This window comes from Eubalaena glacialis, chromosome 7 (genome assembly GCF_028564815.1).
Source record: "Eubalaena glacialis isolate mEubGla1 chromosome 7, mEubGla1.1.hap2.+ XY, whole genome shotgun sequence".
Classification (NCBI taxonomy): Eukaryota; Metazoa; Chordata; class Mammalia; order Artiodactyla; family Balaenidae; genus Eubalaena; species Eubalaena glacialis.
This window is the reverse complement of record NC_083722.1, coordinates 67,230,889-67,248,428: the sequence shown is the minus strand read 5'-3', so window position 1 is coordinate 67,248,428 and position 17,540 is coordinate 67,230,889. Positions and strand designations below refer to the sequence as shown.

Genomic DNA, 17,540 nt, shown 5'->3' with positions numbered 1-17,540 from the left:
CCTGAAGGCCACCCACGGGTAGACCCAGTGTAGCTGAGACAGGGCAGGAGCTGAGACCCGCTTGACCACCTGCATGTCAGGGAAGTTACAAACTCCTCAGCCCCGAATAAGTGAGTTTAGATTTTTTGGCCGTGTGACAGGGCCATTGGTGAGGCATTTTAGGGCACTGGCCTTCTGGTGGCTCTCCAGTTGCAGCCGTCTTGGCGGCTGGCATTAGCTACCTCGTAGGCTAGCTTGGTTGGCACCACCAACTTTTGAAAATAGTTTTTACCATGTTCCCCCTTCCTGCTGTGTCAGTTTTCCCCAACAGTGTCCTGTTTCTAAATCCACCCCTCACCCCATACCCAGTTAGTCCTCAAGTCTTCTGAGGGAGGTCCTATGTCTGTACCTTTATTATTTTTTTTCCAAGGCCACCACTCCAGCTCCTGGAGCCCTGGCAGTGAGATTTGAGTTTTCTCTCTGCTGTCATCTTCCCTGCAGCTGCCACCCTCCCAAGCCCTCTTTAATGACCTCGGCTACCCCCGACACTCAGAACTCCTTGGCATGGCATTCAAGGCTACACACTTGATCACATTCCTGAATCCTCTCCGTACTCATCACCGGGACCTGCCTCCTGCTCTCCCACCTGTGACCTTTTGCACCATTTGGCCCCTCTGTCTTTTCTTGCCTTTGAGTGTCATACTGCAGGGCTCATTGGGGATCTCTGAAGCTGTCACACTCCCCCAGACCCAGGTAGTCCGTGCCCCGGCCAGCCCTGAGCTCGGGAGCCACCCTGTCATTCTGTTGGCTTTGTTCATCCAACTGGATTGGTTAGAAGTTTTTCCAAGGCGAGGACCCTGTTGGGTCCTGATTTCTTTCTCCCTTTTAATCTCGGAAATGATGGGCCTTTGATAAGTGTCTGCCTCTGTGGTCACGCTTATTATTAAGGGTACACTTTGAGAGCTGGGTGTCGTCTGTGCATCATCTCATTAATTCTACGATAGTTCTCAGAAGTAGATGCCACTATTTCCCCCATCCTACTGTGAGGGGACCTACATTTGAGAGGACAGAAGACGCCCGGTGGCTCAGCTGCTTTCCAGCCCGGGCCCTTAACCACTATGCACGTGGCCCTGTTGATTTTGGCTGTAGTTGTTTACTGCCCTGTTTATTTAGTTTTGGGGAGTATGGTTAGTTGATTGTCAATGAGACATTTTGACTTTAAAAACATGAACTGGATAACTTTTTTTTTAATGGGATGCTGGTTCAGTGAGTATCCATGGCCCACGGTTCCTGGCTCCTGCCGAGTGTGAGCTGGCAGGGCTGGGTGAGGACTCTGCAGGGCCAGACCCGTCTCTGCTGGGATGCTTGAGGACCACTTCAGAGGAGCCTGGGACTCCAGCCCTGTATGCAGATCCTGGTCATCAACACTTCACAGCTCATTTCTTTTTTTTTTTTTTTTTTTTTTTTAAAAACTACCCAATAGCTTCTATTGACAACACTATAAGGCTTTATTCTTGGGGTAGTCTTTTTTTTTTTTTTTAATAGCTACTTTATTTATTGATTGATTGATTGATTTTTAGCTGTGTTGGGTCTTCGTTTCGTGCGAGGGCTTTCTCTAGTTGCGGCAAGCAGGGACCACTCTTCATTGCGGTGCGCGGGCCTCTCACTATCGCGGCCTCTCTTGTTGCGGAGCACAGGCTCCAGACGCGCAGGCTCAGCAGTTGTGGCTCACGGGCCCAGCTGCTCCGCGGCATGTGGGATCTTCCCAGACCAGGGCTCGAACTCGTGTCCCCTGCATTGGCAGGCAGACTCTCAACCACTGCGCCACCAGGGAAGCCCCCACAGCTCATTTCTTAAATGAGTGTCACTGTATAAAAAAGTATGCTGTCGTCTTTAAAAAAAAACTGAGTTGCTCAAAAGAATATTTGTGGGGCAGTTTCTTCAGGTGGCTCTTTGCTGTGCTTCTTTGTTTTATTTTTAGCAGCTCACCATGGCCATGGTCTGTGTGCATCTGCGTGTTTTATATACAACGCTGTGCCTCTCCTTTTCCTGATAAGAATCACATCTGAGTTGCTGCCTTTCTTTGGAACTAGGCGGGTTTCCTGGTTAAAGTCTAATTGCCCCAGTCGCGTGAAGGTTGTGCCATGCCGTGCTTTTCTTGGCTTTGGTTCCGTTTCCTCTGGTCGTTTGCTTTGGTTTTGCATGCCTGCCACATGCAGGCGGGGTGCTGGTGGGATTTCCATGGGATGCCGGAGCACAGCCCCTGGCCAATGTGAAGAGTTTGCTTTCAGGTTAAAGGGGAAGAGGATTCTGCAGCTTGCCCTGGCTTTTGCTGCTGTTCGGAATTTACCTTTGGGCAAAGCTGTCTCCTCCCCAGTTACAGAGAGGGTTATTCCGGGAGCCCCTTAGTCATGCTTTTTTATCTCAAAATGGGTGAATGAGATGAGTCAGCTGCTCAGCATGGGAGGCAGGCAGCTCTGCATCTCTGGGGCCGTGCCAGGCGGCTCGAGTGTTCATGGTCATTGCTAAAAGGGGCTGAGACACAAGTCACAGTCTTTTTTTAAAAAATTTTTATTAGAGTATAGTTGCTTTACAAGGTTGTGTTAACTTCTACTGCCCAGCAAAATGAATCAGCCATACACATACATATATCCTACAGTGCATTAAGTTTTCAGCGAAACATAGCTGCGGAGAGGGAGCTAGGAGAGCCAGAATGAGCCCCACCTGGCCGCCATCTCCTGGGGAATAAAAGAACCAGTTCTTCTAATAGCTGATTTCCAAATTGAGATTTATTTATGGTCTCATTTTCTCACTGGGGTTTGATCCAGTGGTCATTTCCTAGCTGTTTTCCTGGTTTTCGAAGTAAATATTTATCACATGTTGGCTGGTTGTAAGAAATGAGACTCTTTTCATTACTGAAATTCTTAATGAGAAACCCAACTGGCCTTTTGCCTTAGAAAAACCAGAGACCTTCTGATGACTTTTTTGTTTAAGAATTTCATTTCATCTCTGAATATTTTTACTCTAACTTCCTTTTTTTTTTTTTTCCAGCAGAACATTTTCTTTATGTTACTATACAGATTAGATTTTGGGTGTAGGCAAAGTGAGAGTTGCCCCCTCCGGAGGGCAAGGAGGCCCTCAAGTCTGAGGTTTGACGTGTATTGGGGTATAGTGGGGAGGGGCGAGGGGCTTCGTTGTTGAGCCCCTCAGCATTTGTTTCCTTCCCCTGCCTGCGTCCCATTCCTCTTGGGTTCTGGCCCCTGTGTGCCGTGGGAAGCCTTCAGCATCCTTCACGTGCTCATCAGTGCCTTGCCCAGCCTGTCTTCATCATTATGATTTTGGCTTGATTTGTTTGCACTGAAATCTGCATACAAAATGCCTGTGTGTGCTGGAACTTAGCAGCTCGAATGCATGACAGCAAGCAACACAGAACAGTAGGCAGTGAGCCAACGAGCATGAAGCACCTGCTGGGTATTCAGTCTGAGGGCTTGCTCTAGTAGAGAGATTTAACAGACTGGAGTGAGATTTATGGAGACCACACTTCCAAAGGGAAATGGACAGTGGTACTACAGTTTTCACTGAGAGTTAGCCAGCTGAAACCACCTGCACTAGTTGCTAATTTTGAGGCGGCCCCTGTAGAAGTGGGTTCCCTCACACAATCCCTGTGGGTCATTTCCTCCCAGTACCAAATACGCACAACCGTTCCGTCTGAAAAGTAATAAAGGGCCACTGAGATAAGGACCCTCCTTGGTAGACACAGTAGCCGGCACGGATGAATGCACAGAGAGGGGCGTCTCGGTTGGTTGGGCAGACTCACTGGTCCCCTTTGTTCCCTGGGAGGGCATGAGGGGGAGGCACAGATTGGGAAGGAGTGGAGGAATTTATGGCTCACTTGACATGACACCCAGCTGGCTTCTGGGACAGCAGTTACAGGTTTCAGGACCATGGAAGACCTAGGGGAGAGAGACCATCATTCATGCAAGAGCTCCAGAGAGCCAAATCGCTGTTGGATCCAGTCCCCCCAAACTATGCTCTGACCTCCAGTACTCTGCTCGTAATTCAGCGAAACTCCCGTGATGAGCAAAGGAAGGTGTGCTACTATTGCATGGTATAATTTGGTGGATATATAAGAAGTTAGAAATAAAAGATGCTTTTTGAAATATTTTACAACTCAATGAATCATAGAGCTAGAAGATTCTTTCAAGGGTCCCTCAGCAAGTCTGCCCATCCACCCTACCTCATCTCACAGACGAGGGAACTGGGCCCCAGGGATGTTGAATCAGAACCCAGACTCTCAAATTTTAGAGTAGAACGGTTCACCTGGAGCAGTTAAACTTTTGACGGGTACCTGCTATAAGAAATGCCTCTTAGGTTGTCGGTAAATGTGTGACAAGCAAAATTTAAGCATGAAGTGATAACCTTACTATGTGGAATGCACTTTGGTATTTCAGTTCTATGCTGTTGAATGTCATTTAAAACAAAATGGCAGTTGCCGTGACTAAAATGATTCTCAACCTACTGATGGTTTATAATCTGTGTTTGGAAAAGATGGATCTAGAGGGTACCCGATCCTTGTTAAGTGGAAGCCATAAGACTACATGGTTATCAGAAGCAAGGATTCCTGAATCCCCAGCTTTTTTCTGCTCAAAACCCCATGTCCCTCTTCTTCTGCTTTTTACACCAGATGAACAGAATAATTAGCATAGGCTTCTAAAAGGATTTCATTTTCCGGAGTTCTCCTCCCCATGCCAATCCCCACCTAAAAGTGAGCAAGTGAATCTGCTCGTGGTGGCCAGCAGTTTCACCAGCAAGGATCAGTGAGTGTGCATTTGGTGACAGTGTCCGCCCCGCTGTCTCCACTGTCAGGCAACAGCTTTCCTCCCATAAAAGCAGCTGTATCTTTGAATGCCAGTAAAGATTTTCCTCCGTGTACTGCTGTGCTCTAAATGTCAGCAACTGAGCTAAAAGAAAATTCTGTCTGCAATAGTCTTTGTTTCTGAAGTAGGGCAATTTTATGCATTGTTTCTCCATTTTTAAAGCTATTTTTTAAAAAATAAGGCCTAAGTAGCCTACCTCCCATAAGTAGAAGAAACACATAACTGTATTCTATTTTAGAGTAACTTTAAACATTTTTGTTTCATACGGGGTAAATCTAAGGAACTCAGTAAATTCCAGCTTAACGTGTGCCAGAGAGGCTGCCTTAGCTATTTTAAGTGCACTTTGGAATTTCTGGATTCGCTTATTCATTGAGCAAATAGTTACCGAGTGTCTCCCTGTGCTGGGTGCTGGCGATACAATAGCCCAGCCCTTCAGGTAGAGAGACGGGTTATCAAATGATTACACAAGGACCAAAAGCAGTTGCATAGAAAGGTTTTTGGAAGCATGTCTTTCCTGTAGGAAGAGACTTGTTTTCATTAGATCGGAAGGTTCCCTTTCATTGCTTGGGGCCCGGGTAGCTGAGTGAGCTCCTCTCTGAACAGGTATCAGACGCTGGCGCGTGGCTGGTGAATTAGTTAATTCCCTTGTCCTTGCTGAACGCCCTTGTTTTCCTCAGTTGACACTGACTTCTGTGGGCTCCTGCTGGAAGCACGGGTTCTCTCAACCTCTGCTCTCGCTTCTGCCGTTCACAGAAAGAGCGGGATCTAGAGTTGGCTGCTCGGATCGGCCAGTCGTTGTTGAAGAAGAACAAGACGCTAACCGAGAGGAATGAGCTGCTGGAGGAACAGGTGGAGCACATCAGGGAGGAGGTGAGCCGGCAGCAGGGGCGTCTGCAGTGGCTTGGGCGCCGCAAAAGGCGCGCCCGAGGAAGGTGATGATCTAACGGGACCCCGTTGGGAAAGGCCCTCCCCGGACGTGGAGAGCTGCCTTTCTGCTGCCCCTTCTGTTCATTTGCGTCTCCTTCCGACAGCGTGGACGGGTCGCCCAGGCTGGGACCAGCCCTCACGTGGTCAGTAGGCCCCCAGTGTGGACCAGCTACAGCCCGTGTCCTCCAAGAGTCTAGATCATCATATCAGCTGAGAAAGACACTGAGAGCTTGGCTAAAGGGCACGCAGCCTATTCCAACAATGAGCAGGGATTCCCGAGCCGGGGTGGGCGTTGGCAGGCGGAGAAGGAACTGCAGCCGGAGGCCAGCCATGCTGCAGAGTGAGGCAGTGACTGCCCCGCCATCAGCACAATATAATTTTGTGTTTCTAAAACAAAACCAAAAATAGCCTATTGTTTTCATGAGAGAAGCCCTACTATGTTAATGATACAAATCTTGGCCTGTGTCTTCAGCCCCCATCATTATGGGGGGTGGGGGGGGCAGGGGAAGAACATTTTAGGCTTAACTTAGGGGCTGAGGTCTCAGAGGAGCAGCGCTGGTTTTCTGGGAGGGATACGGTGCGGACGGGAGGAGGAAGGCTGCAGAGTCGGGCGGGGTTGCTACAACCGGAATTAGGAGCTTACAGCCAGGCCCCCCTTGCTAGTGTCTTCGCCATCATCCTCACTGGCCTTTGAACAGTGAATCTGAGCTGTGAGGACTTTGATTGGCTTTCCTTCTTCTCATTTCTTCTCCCTCATTTTCTATCAGAAACTTTCTTAGTAGGGGAGGGGCGGGGATGCCCTTATTCATGTCCCTAAGATGTATTCAGACTATTTCCTCGTTAAAGATATTCCCAGCTATTGTTGTCTGGGTTTACCAATCATTTAATGTGATGAAACAGAGTAGCCACTCGATAAGAAAAAGTTTTTTTAAGGGTTTATTGTAATTTTTATTGATTTTTTTTTTCCCTTCCGGTGTTACTGAGATATAATTGATGTACAGCACTGTATAAAGACAAGTTTTAATCCTGGGCTTTCTTTAAAAGGTGATGAGGTAGGATACAGTCGTGTTCAAGGAGAAATAAAGCTGACCCCTGCTCTCCCGGCCTCCAGCATCATGACCTGAATCTCCCTTCTCCCAAGTATGGGAGAAGTTCAGCCTGGCCCCCTACTTGGCCCCTTCTAAGCAGAGGGACATGCCATCAGGAACCAGTAAATGGTCACCCGTCGCCCCTCACGCGCTGCTTCTCCAAGGTGCTGCCCTTGCTTGGGGCTTCCTCTCCTCACACAAAGTGCATCCTGCACTTGGGGGGTGGAAGTGACTTTTTGTCCCCTTGGGAAACCTTGGAGTCTGAAAACTGTTTCCCTTTGGCACATCATTAAATGATCAGTCTAGGTGTTGAAGCTGAAGCCTTTACGCACATAAAACTGGTTTCTCCATGGAAGATAAAATATATTCACGGTGTTGTGTAGGAAAGTTGGGATAAACTATAGACCCCAAATCAAATTAGAAACAAGAAGGAATTAGAACAATTATAATTCTCCCTCACAATGCTGGTTGCCTATTCATCGGTGCTGAATGGTGAAAGGGCAGGTGAAAATTTTTATGGCTCAGGTCTGTTTATTTTAAACCTGAAGTATAAATAAGTGTGACTTGCAGAACCATCCTTGCAGTAGTCAGTACAGCCAGTTCCTGATGGTTGCCTCTTTTCTTCCTGTATCTGGAATGCCTGTCTTGTAATCATTGAGTACAAAGCAAGGTCTGGCCAAGCTTGGCCAGAATTCCTGTGAGGGTGTAGCAGTCACAAGGTGGGGCTATGAGATTTTCCAAGCGGGAGAACAAGGGTTGACGGGCTCGCTGCTTGTAGCTGCCCACCCGGAACTGGCATCACTAGGGTCCTGGTCTGAGATGGGATTCGGTTTTGGCAGAAGTGAATGACCTCTTCCTCCATGTGGTAACATGGTCCGCTTCTCTGAGTGTTTTCCCAGCTGGTCATCTATTTACTTGCAAAGCCCCTATGCTGTCTTGCTGCCCCAGCCATCATTCTAGCATCTTCTAGTCCCCTCTCACCTCTTCTTTGTACCAAAGTAAAAACTACAAATTTAAACAGAGGGATTTTTGCCAAAAAGTAATTGATTGTATTTTTCTTAAATGGGATCAAACTCAGCCCTTTGTTTTCCCTGAATAGCACAAAATTGGTGACATGCCTTCACTTTGAATGAGGAATTTAAAAAATGTTGTCACTGAGCAATAAGTGTTTCAGTGCGAGCGGGGATGCTGTCACATTGAGAGAGCGCCTGACGGGCTGTGTTTGTGCAGGTGTCACAGCTCCGGCATGAACTGTCCATGAAGGATGAACTGCTTCAGTTCTACTCCAGCGCCGCAGAGGAGAGCGAGCCGGAGTCTGTGTGCTCCACCCCGTAAGTCACCCAAGGGCCTGTCTCTAGGGGCCGGAGCGCTGGCTGCCTGTGGTCCATGTCCTTGGAGTTGCCTAGACAGCGTCACCTTCACTGGCAGCACAGGTCAGCTGCTCTCACCCTCCTGTAGGCCAAGCATCTCTGAGTGCCTCTGACAGATGGATTTTCCTATTCTGATGGGACTTTAGTTTTCCTCTTCCTGGGTCTTGCTGCTTATTTGTCAGTTTAGATTGGTTTGGCCTGGCTGTTAAGGAGTAACAGGCTGGACTCTGCATTTGGAGGAAATACAGGGTTCTGGAGCCAGCAGTGCTATGGTGGGTGCTTGGGGGGTGCCTGGGGCGGGGTGGAGGGGGGGCTTCTCTGAGTCAGCAGAGTCTCCTATTAGGAACATGAACTCTAGAGCCCGATGGCCTGAGTTCAGATCTTGGCTCTGTGGCTCGTGGCCAAGTTACTTAACCTCTGTGTGCTTGTTTGTTTGCTCATTTGTAAAGTGGGCATAATAATAGTACTCAGTTCTTAGGGCTGTGAGCACTGAATGGGTTCATACATGTAGAGTACTTAAAATAGTTCTTGGCACATAGAAGGCATCGCAGACTGTGTAGACTTCAAATAGAGTTGGTTCCCCCGAAATCTCAGGCAAAGTGGCAGCAAAGGGATGGGATGTGGCTCTAAAGTGCCGTAAGCCTGTGCTGTTTTCCTGGTGGTGAGGGAGCAGCCTGATGGGTCATTGTCACCCCTGCACCTTTCCTGAGCTTTTCCTTGAAACGGCCCTTCTTTGTGCTTCTCCATGGTTTGCCAGGTGGTGGGAGGAAACGCCTCCCTCCCTAGAAAGTGAACTTTCTCCCCCAGGTTGAAGAGGAATGAGTCATCCTCCTCCGTCCAGAATTACTTCCATCTGGATTCTCTCCAGAAGAAGCTGAAGGACCTTGAAGAGGAGAACGTTGTACTTCGATCAGAGGTGAAGTGCACTCCCTGCCCTCGTCCCCTCTGCAAGGGTGGTGGCCCCATTTGCATGTCTGGTGAGAATAGCCGTGATTACAGCCCCGCCGTCCTCCAGGGTGATGGTCTGTGGAAGAGCCACGTGGGTCTGGGGTCACAGCCACACCAAGTGCCCAGAGGGCGTGCCTCATTTATGAGCCGGGCATTGCCTTCAAAGGGCAGCACATGCTGTCCGGGCTGCAGCAGACAGACTGGTGAATTATGCAGCGTGAGGATGGGTGAGAGTGGCAAACCCTTCTCCTTCTCGGTCAGGGCCAAAGCTCCTGGAAAGTGGGGCCTTGCCATGGTGGTCTCCAACTCGGACGTAGAAATGACTTGGAGGCCTGCTGTGAAAGCCTCGTTTTCACGTTACTGCAGGTCAGATGTGCCCTAATAGTACACGAGAACTTGGAGACATATTTCTTAGACAGTTAACTTAAAAAGGTTGAACTGAGTGAGGCAGCTTGGAAACCCGTGCTTTTGAGTATTTCTGATTGGCTAGTCACTGTGGTGGGTACTTTGCCTGCATTCTTTTTAAAAAAATCTTCACAACAAGGCTGGAAGCTGGTTACTTTGATTCTCATTTACAGTAGGGAAAACCGGGACCCAGGCTGCTAAGTGTTTGGATTGCCCAAGATCTTGCAAATTAGTGAGCAATGGAGCCAGGGTTTGTAAGTCTCGGTGGCTCCAAACCCCACATTATTTCCCTTCACCCACTGCCCCTATCCAGAAATACAGATGCATGCAAATTTAGTACTTTTTGTTTAATTATCAGTGAGTTTATGCTCTCTAGCCAGAGGTATGGTACAGCCCTATTGATCAGGCCCTTGTCTGTCAAGTTTGGGCTGCATGTTCACCTAAGCTGGCCCAGGGCTCCCCGAAGTCCCTCCAATAGGGCAGACCACCTGTCACCTCGAACTTGCCTCACATGTTGGAAAGAGCCTCATGTCTGGGCTTAACAGGATGCTCTTCTGCCTGAGGCAAGGGTCATTCATGTCTCTTAGCCATCACCTCTTCCAGCCTCTCATTTACTGATGGGAGACGTAAGCCCAGTGCGACCAAGCTTTCTCTGCCAGCCAGTGGCTGAGCCAAGACTACAGTCCAGTTTTCCCCATTCTGAGTTCCAGAATCTGCCCCAAGTAAATGCTGTAGCCCCAGGCACACAGCAATTTGTCCCTCTGTCGGAGTCTTCTCCTAAAGCAAGCGGAGGGAATCTGCTCCCAGCCACAGATTCCGGCTCCTATATCTGGCTTTCAGGACTGTGGCATCTCTGTGGCCAGGACCTGAGGGCTCAGAGTACCTCTCTAACTGGGGCATTTTCTTGGGGCCTTCAGATCTCTTATCTTCCCACCTTTTCAGCCAGGAGCAAAGCCACCCAAAGTCCGAGGGTAGCTCTTGGGTCTCTGAACTTTAATGCTTTCATATTGTACCCTGTTTTTACTCAGCTGAATACAGCAGGTCTAACTCCCACTCAGAACCTCATAGGATGGTGCCCGGCACATAGTAGGTGTTATAAGTGTTAGCCATTCTTGTGGTGGTGGTTATCCTTAGAATGCCCACAGTAGGCAGGGCTGTGTCATAGGCACTGTTTGGGTCACAAGGGGGTCCATGACTATGAGCCAGGACAGACACACGTGAATAGACAGGCCGACTGATAGAGGGGGCGCTCACAAGAGTTTTAGCAACTGCTTTGTGTGGTGCCCTCTAGTGGTCGGGATTGACTTTCTGTATCTGAGGGCTCAGTGGGTCACAGCTGGGGAGATGCTGAAGGGCAGCTTTCCAGACCCAGGTTAGCCCTTGCTGCATCCCCTAGGCTGTCTGGGTGTGACTGTGGGATCTCTGACCTGAGCCTCGTCCACAGGCCTGCCAGCTGAAGACGGAGACCATTACCTATGAAGAGAAGGAACAGCAGCTGGTCAACGACTGCGTGAAGGAGCTGAGTATGGCCTGCCCCCCGCCCCCGTCCCCCGCTTTTACTTTCCCCATCTGCCATCATTAAGACCAGATGGATTTGCATCACCTGATAGAGTGTGGTCTTCCTGCCAGCCTGGGCTCAGTAGCATTTTTTTCTGAAAACTAGAGGCCTCCCCTGATCTTGTGTGGCACCCCTCACCCTCGTTTATGAGACACTGGGTGCGGTGTTGTCAGCCGTACGTTCCCCAATCTCTCGCAATTAATTAAAATTAATTTTAATTTTGGCTTTCTGCTGGAATATTGGTTATTTAATGTCTGAGTTAGGTCCAGCTTCGGAGTCCTGAGCTGAAGATGTGGAAGAACAGCCTTATAGTATCAGTAATTTGATGTGTAAACGTTGAGGCCAGAGTTCTCAGCTTTGCAAATATGATGTGCTTCCCCCCACCCTCTCCATTATAAGTTTACACGTTAAGACAAACGGGCAACACAGTATTCTGAGTGTCAGCAAAACACTTAAGTCAATGAAACACACCCTATGTTTAAATCTAGTAAAATGAGTTATGGCCCTGAATATGGGTTGAAAACACCCAGGGGAATTGTGTTGTGCGTGGCAATAGTTCCTTTCTAGAACAGAGTGCAGCAGGGGTTCCTGTTACTGATGGGGGTGTGTTCCTGTGTGGAACGTGCAGAATTGGCCAGAGGTGCCTTCTGTGTGGTATGGCACCTCCGGGCTGACTGCCAAAGCCTGCCCGATTTTCTCTGGGGAGGTGGCTCTGGGCAGTGGGGTGAGGACCCACACAGAGCCTGCGAGCCGCAGCCGGTGGGCCGGTTCCTCCTCACGACAGACCGAGCCCATATAGGAAGGTGGGGACTCTCCCTCCAAGCCATCTTCACGTGCCCTCTCCACTCCTCCCCCCTGTCTTGTAATAAAGATGTTTTTTTTTTTTGGACAAACCACAAAGAAACCATTCTCTCTGGCTCTTGCGACTGTCGTTTCTTGGTCAAAGGGGATGCCAACGTGCAGATTGCCAGTATCTCGGAGGAACTGGCCAAGAAGACGGAAGATGCTGCCCGCCAGCAGGAGGAGATCACACACCTGCTCTCCCAAATAGTTGATTTGCAGAAGAAGGCAAAAGCTGTAAGGCTTCTGTTTCTCTGGCTGATACAAAACTAGCTGTTCTGAGATCGAGAAGGGGCATTTACCCCAAAGACAGTGCCCTTTAGATTCATATTTTAGGAATTTGTGCTGTCCCTTTAGAGCTTTTGCTAAAGCTTAGCGGATTCAGTAGCATAAAATTTGTTGCCCTGAATTGGCAAGGAGATCACATTTATCACCACTTAACCTCCTAAGAAAAATCTGCAAATGAATAGAACTCATTAAGAAAGGTAAAGGGGCTGTAAACAGAGAGTTTGGGAATTCAAAGTCTGAATGATCTAGTTTGGTATTTGTCCTCACACAGGGCACCTGTATATTCTGCAGCAGAACCATCCCCTTTAGATTTAAGATGAAGCAGCGAAAAAACAATTAAGTTTCCCACGTCAGGCCTTTGCTACAAGCCTGAGGTGAAATGCTTCCAGAGAGCAGCTGTGACTATGGAGGGTAGGGGTAAGCGATAGGGAATGAACACGGACACAGGAAATACGCTGCCTTCCAAACTATATAAAAGACAAAATTTTACTCCAGTATAAGATAAAATCTTCCTGTGGACATGTGATAGGATGATAACAGATCAGGGAATAAGAGGGGGAAAGTTAGACTTTTCTACGTGTCTTAAAAGAGAAGCTGATTTCCCTTTGCCACGTTCTAGTGTGCAGTGGAAAATGAAGAACTTGTCCAACACCTGGGGGCCGCCAAGGATGCCCAGCGGCAGCTCACGGCCGAGGTGAGTGGCTCTCCCTCATTTCATCAGGGCCCCGGTCCCAGCTGGGGTACATCAGCCTCCCTCCAACAGGCTGTGTGGGTCCCGTCCATCGTAACAACCATTTTGATATTGAATTGAATGTCATTCTTACACCTAAGGCGGCTCCCAGTTCCCCTGAACGCTGGTTGTGAGCACCTGGGAGGCTGGGCTGTACACCAGCCTGGAGCCCGGCGTGCACGGGCTCCCGACAAACGTTCCAATAAGGGAAAGGACACAGAGCACGCCATGTCAGAGGAGCCCCGTTCAAAGATGTGGCAGGAAACGAGGGAGTGATGACTTGCCCTCTTGTTTGTTTTCTCTCAGTTGCTCGTTGTTAGTGTTTTAGGAGATTTCCGAGTCTGCAAGTAAAAGAAAAACTGTGCCTTCAGGACTCTTTGGCCTCAGGACACAGGGCAGCTGGTCCTGTGGAGGGCGGGAGCCTCTGGTAGTGATCCTGGTTCTTCCTGGCTCCTGAGTGGGTGGGTGGGTGGTACCAGGTCTCACATCCCAGCGCTCTGCCCCTTCCTGGTGTCCGGCAGCTGCGCGAGCTGGAGGACAAGTACGCCGAGTGCATGGAGATGCTCCACGAGGCGCAGGAAGAGCTCAAGAACCTGCGGAACAAGACCATGCCCAACACCACGTCCAGGCGCTACCACTCGCTGGGCCTGTTTCCCATGGTGAGTGCCCACTTGCTGCCTGACCCCCACTTCCCGCGCTCAGGCCAGCGGATGCTCCTGGGAGGAGGGCGGCTCTGGAGCTGAGCCTCTGCAGGTGGCTTCCCCTTTTGCAGCTTGGATCTGGATCCGAGATGAGGGCTCGCGAGCCCAGCCCGTGGCTTCTTAACCACGTGAGACGAATTGGTTCTTTATTTTCCGTCCCCCTGAATCTGTCTTTTCTACTCCTGCCCTTGGAAGATAAATTTAGTAGGAACTAGATTTAGTAGGCACCTCAGATATTTGGAAGGCACTCTACATTATTTTTCCCCGACTTTTTAGAGTATGTGCTATTTTGGCCTCACAAGCGCATTCGAGAATTCTTAAATTGCATTATGGTTCCACTGGTTCTTTGTATGCTTATTAACCGTTCTGGTGGCTTTCGGCCTCCGTGATCTGAAAAAAGATTTCCCTCTATGCTGGGTGTGACATTTTTATATTTTTCTTCTTATTTCCCCACAATCTTATTTCTTTAACCCTGGCCTGATGTGTTTCATGTTTAAGCTTTAGGGGAATGTGGTTGAGAAGGGGGCTTTCCAGGAGGCTGACCTCTCCCTATGGGGCTTGGGCAGCACAGGGTGATGCCCCTCTGCTGGTCGTTTCCCAGTAATATTTGGGGAACTTTCTCATTTTATCTTCTTCTGTCAGACTAGGGCCCCTTGAAGGTGGGGACCATGTCTTATTTGCTATTTCCTCCTTCCCTCCTTCCCTCTCTTTAATACTCTGCACCTAGCACAGTGCTTGGTATATTGTAGAGTTGTAGGTGCTTACTAGATATTAGATCTGGATGGCTGGATCAACAGACTGAAAAGCAAACCACCAAGAACTTTTCAGGCTCTATTTCCATGCTTTGATGAGATACCAGTTCTCTCTGAGGAGAGAAGAACTTTTGAGAGAAATTCCCCTAAATGAAATAGGAGTGGAGGGCTGTATAAATGTTTGTGAAAGTTGGTCCCTTTCAAATTGACCTTTACTCAGGGCTCTTTTTTCTTCACAGATTCCCCCTCCCCATGGCAGACACTGTCACCCAACCCCTTGCTGTCTGAACCACTTTTTCTAAATCATGATCTCCTTTTCTTCTTTGATTTCACATATAAAGTCAGGCGCTCTCTCTCCACCCGATTGAAATCTAAGGGAAACCAAAAAGAAAGATACAACATAAATAGTCAGCCTTCCAAGAAGCAGATTGGTGATCCAGTGATTCCAAGAATCCCAATGAAGGCAGCAAAGGACAATACATCCCCTGAATCCCGATCTAGAACTGACTATGGTCGGCTCACAGACGGGCCCGTGTAGCTTTGTACACTCCCTGCCTCACTTTCCCTCCTTCCCGGTTTCACATCTCCTTGGGGCTGTCTTGTTTCCTGCATGCCTGGGATTCACTCTCCTGTGTTCCCACTCTCAAGGACAGACCTATACTTTAAAGCTAAACCAGGACATAAGAAAAGTTGAATTGAAAGTCTGCATTTGGGTTTCTTCTGGAGAGATTGATTCTCAGCGTTTATTATTTGCTGAGGTGGAGCTTTTGTTTGCTCTTTTTCTGCTGTTGGCAGAGCTCAGTTTTTGAGGACGGCTATTTTTAAAGTGCATTATGCATGAAAGATATTTAAGGCAATCTAAAGCTCACATCATGCCTGTGTCTCTGGAGCAAAACACCCGGATCTGCCTCTCTTGCTCCCAGCCCTTCTAACTGCTGAATAAAACAGTGAGTAGCAGGTTTTGCTCAAGTATGTTCCCAATTCTCTTGCCTTATGGCCAAGAGTTCTTAATCTGGGATCTACAGACAGGATTCAGTGGGCCCTTGAACTTCAAGGGAGGATTATATCTTATATGTTTATTAATCCCTAACTGTACTTGGTGTTTCCTTCCTTCATGAAGGTAGGTAACAAACCACAGCGATATTAGCATCCCCGTGACTTTGTTATCCATCGAAATCACAGCTCTTTTCATAGCACGTGTCAGTGGCCACAGATGTCCCAAGACACCACCTGTGCTAATCTCCGCTTCAAAGTGACAGTCATTACCAGTCCTGAAACCCGATCCTGTGTGTTACTCTATCATACTTGCAGTTATTAATATTTTAGTAATTAACTCAGTATATCTGGCTTCCTCTTTAATCCTAATTATTTTATTCATTTAAAAACATTATTCTGAGAAGGGATCCATGCTCATCTCCAGATGGCCCAGGGGGGATCGTGGCCCCAAATGTCACAGACCTTGCTTGTGACTTTCCTCCAGAACAGCAGTGTCATTAGTAGTTTGGTATCTTGTTTCTCTTAAGTGGTATGAAGGTCCTTCCCTTGTGCAGAACTTGGAATGTAAACAGTATTAAGAAAAATAACTAGCTTAAAAATTACAAATTCCAGACGGGAACATCCCCAGTGGAGTGGGGGGGCCCTGGAGGTGGACACTCTGGAGGAGGCCCCATGCGCTGTCAGCTGGGAAGCCACTGGCCACAAGTGACTATGTAAATTTAAATCACTTAAAATTAGTGCAGTTAAGAATTCAGTTCCTCAGTCACACTGGTCACATTTCAAGCGCTCAGTAGCCACCTGTGGCCAGTGTCTCCCATACTGGATGGTGCAGAAAGAGAACATTCCCGTCATCGCAGGAAGTTCTGTTGTTCGGCACGAATTTAGCCCTTCTCTTCAGGTTCTCCTAGGTGGTGTCCTCCTCTGAGGCCTCAGCAGGTGCTTTTCTGCACACCCTGGTCCTATCGGCATCCACCTGCGTGAGCATGAAGGATTGTCTGTCAGGCTCCGCTTCACCCAGTGAGGCCTGGTGGGCGGTTCAGGGAGAGGGGTACACAGCAGGCCCCTCCATTGCTGAGTCTCAGCTTGTGGCTTGGCCCAACCAGAAGGTGAGAAGTCCTCAATGACTGGTCTTCCCCAGACCCACAGATTCACAACCTGGCTAGAGAAAGACGCAAGTGGACTGTTCAGAGAACTGGCAAGGTCTTAATGTGTTTGCTGTCTCCTTGGGGAGGAGATGAAGGATTCCTGGCGGAAATGAGATGTGAGCCGGTTGTTAAAGGTGGCGGGGCCATAGATGGTTGGTGGGCACAGGAGCTTTCCCTGCCGGAGGCCAGGGATCACAAGAGCAGAGCCCAAATGACAGCACCCATCACTCAGGTCCTCCCCCGCAAGCCCTCTGCCTCTCCTTGTGGTCACCGCCACAGCTCCATGGTTTGGCCCAGGGAACACAGGGTTTGCTTTCAGACCCTCAGTTCATAGGAGCAAAGGGGCTTTACCCTCAGCTCCATGGGGATCGCTCAGCCTGGCGTTCTGCCCGTGGCAGATGCTGTCACCCTGTGTTCCGAGGCCTCGGTTTATGCTCTGGGGCCAGGCTGTCTTCGCGCCTCTTCTAGAGACAGAGCACTTGAATTGCTGCTCACTCACTGTGTGTCTCCCGGCTTTTCCCAGGACTCCTTGGCGGCGGAGATTGAGGGAACCATGCGCAAGGAGCTGCAGCTGGAAGAGCCCGAGTCGCCAGACATCGCGTACGGCCTTGGTTCTCAGCTCCCAGGGACTGTGGGGTGGGCCTCAGATGCCAGCAGTGATCGCTGTGATCCTTCCACAGACAGTCTAGATTAAGGGAAATTGGAGAACGCAGCTGACAACCCCCATCCTCCTCTGGTTGGGTTTTAAATATATATTATGAACTTGCAGAAAGTTAGAGAAGGACAGATGTATTTCCCATCTCTCTTCACACAAGCTCCGTCTTGACACCACCGCTCATTTTTATCTTTCTTTTCAGTGGAAAATGTTACTTAAAAAAAATTTTGACGTCTGTTAGGAAAAGAAAAATAAGATGCAATCTGAGATACAGAGGGCTC

At 48.8% G+C, this 17,540-nt stretch overlaps 1 protein-coding gene across 13 annotated transcripts in view; it reads left to right on the top strand.

Moving 5' to 3' along the window:
• Positions 1-17,540, top strand: part of TRAK1 (trafficking kinesin protein 1) — a 102,426-nt gene that overhangs the window by 60,682 nt on the left and 24,204 nt on the right. For 8 of the 13 annotated variants that reach the window (XM_061196577.1, XM_061196576.1, XM_061196574.1 and 5 more), the window contains 8 exons: positions 5,610-5,726; positions 8,102-8,202; positions 9,049-9,157; positions 11,039-11,117; positions 12,099-12,229; positions 12,900-12,974; positions 13,532-13,669; positions 17,128-17,204. In XM_061196577.1, coding sequence (XP_061052560.1) covers positions 5,610-5,726; positions 8,102-8,202; positions 9,049-9,157; positions 11,039-11,117; positions 12,099-12,229; positions 12,900-12,974; positions 13,532-13,669; positions 17,128-17,204 — 827 coding nt within the window. Of the gene's footprint in view, positions 1-5,609; positions 5,727-8,101; positions 8,203-9,048; positions 9,158-11,038; positions 11,118-12,053; positions 12,230-12,899; positions 12,975-13,531; positions 13,670-17,127; positions 17,205-17,540 lie in introns of all 13 variants that reach the window. The other 5 variants (XM_061196572.1, XM_061196575.1, XM_061196571.1 and 2 more) reach the window with 1 other exon arrangement.